Source organism: Gadus chalcogrammus, chromosome 16 (assembly GCF_026213295.1).
Source record: "Gadus chalcogrammus isolate NIFS_2021 chromosome 16, NIFS_Gcha_1.0, whole genome shotgun sequence".
Lineage (NCBI taxonomy): Eukaryota > Metazoa > Chordata > Actinopteri > Gadiformes > Gadidae > Gadus > Gadus chalcogrammus.
Window position 1 is genome coordinate 8,716,273 of NC_079427.1, and position 7,662 is coordinate 8,723,934.

The 7,662-nt window shown below is 39.0% G+C and overlaps 1 protein-coding gene across 1 annotated transcript; it reads right to left on the reverse strand.

Annotated features, from left to right (window-relative positions):
- Window positions 1–2,003: 2,003 nt before the first annotated feature.
- Window positions 2,004–2,963, reverse strand: LOC130405343 (olfactory receptor 6P1-like). The gene has a single exon (XM_056610403.1). It carries the CDS (start codon window positions 2,961–2,963, stop codon window positions 2,004–2,006), a length of 960 nt encoding a protein of 319 aa, XP_056466378.1.
- Between the last annotated feature and the right edge of the window lie 4,699 nt (window positions 2,964–7,662).

The following is a 7,662-nucleotide window of genomic DNA, read 5'->3' on the forward strand; positions in this document are numbered from 1 at the left end:
CACAGGGGCCAAAGCGATCAGTGGGCCCAGGGCCCGTGCAAGCTCTCTCTGCAGAGGAGGTCCGTCAGTTGAATGATGCTCCCCAGCAGATAGTGAGGCCAAGTACGATCACACCCACTGCAGCAAATGATATCTCAGCTGATTGTGGAGCAGGAAGTGGTTCAGAGTTTGAGCACGGACAGCACGCTGTCACCGAGCACACAGACGTCACAGATAGCCGGTTGGCTCCTGGGAGCCTGATATCAAAACATCCATGCAACTCTTCTCCCGCCAGAGCTCCTGCAGAATGGGAGAGTCTCCTGAATACTTGTGTAAAATTCAGTGCTTTCGCTGGTGTTTTTGAGGATATCGCCTCTCTTCCCAGTGAAATCAAGTGTGATACACACACTGACTTGGTAGAATTTATTTGACTCATATTGTCGGTTATTGTAATATGGTTATTGTGGATTTCTGTGGAATTGCAAAAACATTTCTAATGAAAGTCAATAACCAAATGTAATATTTGTTCTAATCAATCCTATAATTTTTCAACAAGTATTGGTCATCAAAACGATATTCGTTTAATTCAGTAGTAGGCCTAATCATAGCCAGTGGTGGATGCTCTTATTTTTCACTTGTATCGATCTAGTTTATTTTCAAAGGGTGCATTGGCAACAAACGATTTGCTTTGTTAAAAAATAAAATTGAAATAACAGTTGAATGAAGCTTTTAGCTTCCATTTGATTGTTTTTCCTGTATTTTGATGAGCTGCAATATGACGGGTTATCTCGCGACTTTTCAGTCACGCACGTCCCACGAGGTGCAATGCCAAACACCATAGTCGTTGGCGGGAATTCAAACATAGTTTCTAACTTGCTATGGTTATTGATCAGCTCACGACAGCTAATGTCAGGGTGAAAAAGCGTAGGTTTAGAATCGACAAGATATTACATTTATGTGAAAGCTTGAAAGCTAGCTAAGTTTTGGATCTCACTGGTCCAGCTCATGTAGCCTATCCGAAGAGCGGCACCACACAGCACGTCCATACATCATAAAACACAAAGGCACGTCGAGAAAAGTAAGTTAGCTCTAAAAATGTGACAATTTATCATGTGTTCGTGACTGAGCAAGAAAGTCATTTAGTACTAAACGTGTATTTTTGAGTATTCATGATGGTTTGTCATCATCTAGGGGAAAGATATATTATTACAACCTGTGGCATAGTACAACAAAATATATACACTATTGTGCAATAGTGACCAACTTTTACATATCTGGCTAACTGACTGGTTTGTCAGCGCGAGCTGGTCGGTTGGCCAGATATATTAAAAGTTAGTCTTCCAGATCGAACACCCTAGCTGTTCTAAAATCACTGCAAATTGCTGCCTGAAGTGTCTTATTGCGATTATTAAACGGTTAATATGGACTACCTAGTAAGATTTCACGAAATAAAAACACACCAACATAAAATGCGGTAATTTATTGATTACAATTCGAAAGAAAACATATTTGTTTACTCCAAGAAATATATTTGCCTCAAGGCGGAAAAGTGGTTACCAAGCAACACAGGCTGTCATACATTGTGATAGGGGACGCATGAATGAAATGTGTTTTTACAAAGGCTTTGTGCCAAACAGTACCAAGGACCGGAGCTGTCCGTTTTATAATCTTAAACCTATTGTTCACTACCTTTCAATGAAGGTCCTGAACGCCTATTTTTGTTTGTGTTTTTGTATACGTCTTCATAGACGATTATTGATTATTTTTTAGTGTTTCGATAGTCTACATTTTAATTGTTTATTAAACATGCACATAAAGTGTATCCCTGAATACTTCTATTGGGAAACACTTTTTAATGTTCTATGCTGCATTGGACCTTCAACATTACAATTCAACAATAAAAAACTTGCACTGTGAAGAGAAATAACATTCACTTAACTATAAACTAGGCGTAGGCCTACTGTAGGCCTATATATTTATATATATTTATAATACAATATATATAAAAAGGTACATTTAACATTTCAAAACAAGTTAACGGTCGCTTTCCTTTTATTCAACCTCTTATTTAAAGTCTCCTTGATTTCCTTGGTTTTAAAGCAGTATATTACGGGATTGACCGCAGCCGGCAGTACACTATACATCATTATCACTATGATCCGAACCGGGTCACTAAAAGTAAACCCAACGTTATTCGCTAGGTACACAAAACACCTTGGCATATAATACAAACACGTGATAAAAAGTTGCGGCGTACACGTGGACAGAGCTTTGGTTCTCCCATCGGAGCTGGACATCTTGACCACCGCGACAATGATGAAGAAATATGAGAAAAAGATAAAGGCCAGCGGCAGCAGTAGGCTAATCATCGCGAGTATAAACGCGACTATCTGTACGGCACGTGCGCTTTCGCACGCGAGCCGGGTAATGGTTATATGGTCGCAGTAGCAAAGCTGGATTTCGTTGGGACCACAGTATAATAAGGTGAGCGCATGGCAAACCAGTCCCACCATCCAGGCGATGGGCACGAACCAGGAGATGGCGCAAAGCGCCGTGATGGTGGTGTTGGTGATGAACCGCGGGTAGTGGAACGGTGCGCATATCGCCACGAAACGATCCAGGGCCATAACCATCAAGATAAAGGAATGAGTTGCGCCTAAGAAATGAACAAAGTACATCTGCGTGAAGCATCCGTAATACGAAATCAAACCGTCACCAAACCAATATTTGGATATGATCTTGGGTAGAATGACAGTCCCATAGACCAGATCAGTGAATGCCAGATGGCAAAATATGAGATACGTGGGCTTGTGAAGAGAGCGCTCCAAGCTAACGATGGTTATGATAAGGATGTTTCCAGCAACAATAAAGGCGTAAATTAAGAAGAGTAGTGCGGACACGGGTCCCTCATTCTCTGCAAGGAGCCCAGGGAATCCGAGGATATAAAAGTTGTTTATCCTTGTAGCATTACTGTGGCTCATCATCAGCTGATCGTGAGCAGCTCGCAGAACCACAGTGGGATATCATCAATATTGAGTCCACCATCAACGATATATCTGGAAGAAAAACACATTTCACATTTATTTTTAGAAATTAATGTTTTTGACACATTTATCCGAGAAGGAAATACAAATACCGTGGGGAAGTTAATGTTTGTGTGTGTGTGTGTGTGTGTGTGTGTGTGTGTGTGTGTGTGTGTGTGTGTGTGTGTGTGTGTGTGTGTGTGTGTGTGTGTGTGTGTGTGTGTGTGTGTGTGTGTAATTTGAAACCGTTCTATATAATTCACCCACACCACACTCTTGGGTTCATGTTTTTTGATACACAACCCATGATTCAATTCAATTACATTTTATCTGTATAGCCCTGATGGCATGGTGGTGCAGGTTTAAAGTGTATCTTACCCTGTGCAGTCCTGATGGCCTTTCAAGGTCTTGCTGCAAAGGTTTTCTGCAGTTCACATCCTATCCTCCTTGTTCTTATAGAGCCATAGGCTCGAACAGGAATCCCATTGGGCTTTGGCTGTGGATCATCATATCATGATGGCATCTGTTTGTGGAATTGATAAGTGAGTCTCTCAGTTTATTTTCAAGGGTGTAAAAACTCATGTTCAACAATTTATAATCAATATAATCACAAAACACTATGATAACAATTGATCTTGTTTCTTACGATGATATGTTACAATGATGTTGATTTAATTTAACATTGCAAGCAGTTGCAACTTCATTATGTTTTACATTATTTTAAGTAAATTATTAAACTTTTATTTAAAAATAAATAACATTGCAGGTAATTTGTTGTTATGATTGGTGAGGTATGTTTAATCCAGTTTGTGAGAATACAAGCAATAGGTAAAGCAATTTGTTCGGTTTATAATAGGGGTGTGACGAGATCTCGCGAGATTAAACTCGACGATATTACCCGTTGCGTTAAAAATCGGTCTCGCGAGATTTGTGATTTATCCAATCTTCTATTTGTCGCCTGTGGGGGCAGTAATGCGCCTTTGCTACATCTAACCTGCCAGAACCTAAAGAAGGAGAAGGAAAAGAAGATGAGGAGAAGGAGGGGAAGCAGGGGAAGCATCGAAAGCAGCAATAAGCTGTGTTCGAAATCGTTCCATATCACGGATATAGTGTACTATTTAGGGTGCTCGCCATTTTGTAGTGGTGTTCGAATTCTCAGTGGTTAATTGCATGCACTATATAGTGCACTTAAAATACCCAAAATGTGAGTGTACATACGATGTAGCCTACATTTTACTCCCGTATACCACAATGCAATGCGGTCGTGTTTTTCCGGAGGTGAAGAAGAGGCTGAATAACCGTGAAAACGAATACCTTTAATCAAAGTACATTTTGGGTACTTTGATTTGGTTTTGCACATAATATTGTTTGCAATTGAAAAAAAGAGAATTATTTAATTTAATTTATTTTAATTTAACTTTTATAAATTTTAGTTTTAGTTTCAATTTCATGCATGTAAAGAGTTATAACAAAACATTTCAAAATACATGCGCCACTTGGTTAAATAAAAGTCTGTTGGTCCAGTCATATAATTTGTCATTGTAGTTTTCTTAAAATCTCGTCTTGTCTCGTTCTCGTGAACCCAATATCGTGTCTCGTCTCGTCTCGTGAGCTGAGTGTATCGTCACACCCCTAGTTTATAATGTTTTTGATGCAGTGTGACTTCACTTAGCTTGGAATAGCAATAATTCTTTACCTTATTGTCTTGAAGGCTCAAGTCAAGCTGTTATATTATGTGTACTAATTGTGAGATAATACCTGGACAAAATACTGAACACAGGGGTTTGTTAACATTTGTCAATGTCTTTATTTTGGAAGTCACATTGTGAGATTATTTCAGATCAACCCTCAGAGCTACATTGTGGGAAAAAGAGCTTAAAGGCACCCAGTGCAACTTTCGAGGCTTAAAAATAAACATTCAATTTCTAGTCTTTTTTACACGTAGTAAGTTTCAATAACTCCATACCATTACATACCGACATTTAAGCAGCAAAGATGAGACGTCGTTGTGTGGTGAGAACTGATACAAAATCGATAACAACAACAATGCCGCCATTTTCTTTATTTTTTGTAACCTACAATAAATAAAGCAGGCTTCCAGTCAATGGAAAAATGGGTTCTCCCCACCGGCGATTGTTGTTGTTTACGATTTTCTATCAGTTCTCACCACACAACGACGTCTCATCTTTGCTCCTTGAATGTCGATATGTAATGGTATGGAGTTATAGAAACTTACTACGTGTAAAAAAGACTAGAAATTGAATGTTTATTTTTCATTGAATGTTTACATAAAGTTGCACTGGGTGCCTTTAAGAATGAGGGAGTGGGCATACGTGGGTCTTGGAGACAGTATACTATGTCAATTGGAAGAGTGTGTGTGTGTGTGTGTGTGTGTGTGTGTGTGTGTGTGTGTGTGTGTGTGTGTTTGTGTTTGTGTGTGTGCACAAGAGTGTGAAAGTGAATATGAGTGTCTGCAAGAGAGTGATAATCGATATGAGTGCGATTGCAGGGTCCTACATTGAATTTTGTTCAAAAATATTTTACTTTTCAATAAGCTTAGCCACGATGCCAAAGAGAGAGTTACTTAAGATAGCGTAAAATACAATTATCTCTGAGTCAATAGATTTTGGTGCAGTGTGGTCTATTGGCCGGTGGATGGACGGTACTTTGTAGACCTACGATAGCCGATTATAGACAGTCCCTTGGATAATAATCGACTGGCTAACACCGAAGAAGAGCAAACTGATAACAATTTTGTTCTTTCATTTCCAGGTCCAGGACAAGACAATTCTTATATGTTCAATGGACCAGGCGGTCGAATATTGTTGAGGCGAGTGATGGTAAGTAAACAAGTGGATCCAGTTTGCTTTTGCATCCAAGGGAAAAAAGCCTAATCTATAACCGAGACCACCCTATTTTATCGTAGGGCAGGAGCATCGTCTCTTCCCAAAGGGCTCCCCCACTTCATTGTAATGACCTCCATAATTTGACTGCACTTCTAGTCCAGGGGTCTCATTTATAAAACTGTGTGTGGGATCGTAAAAGTGTACGTACGCCCAAAAGCCAAGTTTTACGTGCAACAAAAAATACTCAGACTTATAAAACCCTGCGTACGCACACCTCTAAGCAATCTTTGCTTTATAAATCACAGATTGCCTACAAGTGTGCGCAGTTGAATCAGCTTCACGTTCAGCCCTGTACACGCCCCTTTTTAACCATAAATGGTCAATGCAAACGACCTCATGAATGCGATCTGCATATAAACAGACTCAGATGCAAGTATTATGTCTTGTCGGAAACAATGGCAGAAGGACTGAGAAAAGCAAAAAAGCGAAATTTCACCGAGGTTAAAGTGGAGACACTTTTTAAGTCAACTGCGTTATTTCTCAGTTATAACTCCAGAAACATCTCTTGAGAATCTAAATGAAAATTCTAAATGAAAATTCCCTATATTTAATCCTGTCACTCCATACCACTGACGGCGCAACTGCATGGAATAAAGCATCTGTCCAACATGTGTCAATAATATAATATTTTTATGTGACACTAAACACTTAATCAAATGTCAATTAAATCCCAATCGTGGAAAACCAAGCCACATACTCCTCATCACAATCGTAATATTATTGTCCGTTCCTCTTGATGCTTTTCATGACAAATCAGGCATTAAAAAGGGGTTATGTTCAAGAACATTTTACGTGGGTGAATACAAACTGATTATCCAAGGTGTTCTTATTACCGTAACCCTATAAATACAGCGGTGAGCCCCGTGCGTAATGCTGCACCATGGCACTGCTGGCAATGCTGGAGGACCATGCAAATGGCAGGATTCGGAGGGACAGGGTCTTCAGGGACCGTAACGATTTATTGGTACATAAAATGATGTACCTTTATGTCAGACCACTTATTTTTTAATTCTGGGATTGTGCGCTCCGTGCCACTGACAGAGTTCACTGCTGCTGCAGCAACATGTTGCCACTCACTTTGTTTTTTGTTGTTAGTGATCCCAATCACGTGAACGCCGAACAAAATGCTTCAGGTTGTTTTTATTTTGTGTTGTGTTAGTAATATGTAAATGAATCCACAAGCAGTATAAAGCTGAATTATAGTAAATGATAATTTTTTTATACATTTTGTCTCTTCTTTATAGAATTAACTAATATTATACCCTGGTTATTACATCCTCTAGTATAAGATCCTAACAGTTAGGTCGACACGTTTGAATAACGTGTTTTCTGTGAGTGAATTTTGTTAGCATAAGCACGGGGGGTGTAGATGTTTCCGTGTTCCACTCAAACCCTTATGTGCTGCAGTTCACCTGAAGGCATCCCTGGCAATATTCATATTTTCTAAATCATAAAACGGTTTACGCCTTTACAGCTAGAAAAGTTGCTGGTAGGTGAATCTATAAAAGCTATAAAAAAAAATGTGTGCTACAAAGAAATGTGCTATATTCCACGTCAATTTACATTTACCTTATTGGGAGTGTGTTGTTCTAAAGTGTTATTGGAATTAGGCCTAAGAAAAACATACATTCAAGGATACTTGAATGTATTTATAGAATTAGTATACTATATAAAGATGTTTGAAACACTAATGTATACACAAATAAATAGTCTGTATTTGTATTTACATTGTAAAGGTTTGTGCTTGTATGCCA

Excerpts from the sequence above, each read along its gene's own strand:
- LOC130405343 (XM_056610403.1), bottom strand. The coding sequence starts at position 2,963 with ATGATGAGCCACAGTAATGCTACAAGGATAAACAACTTTTATATCCTC.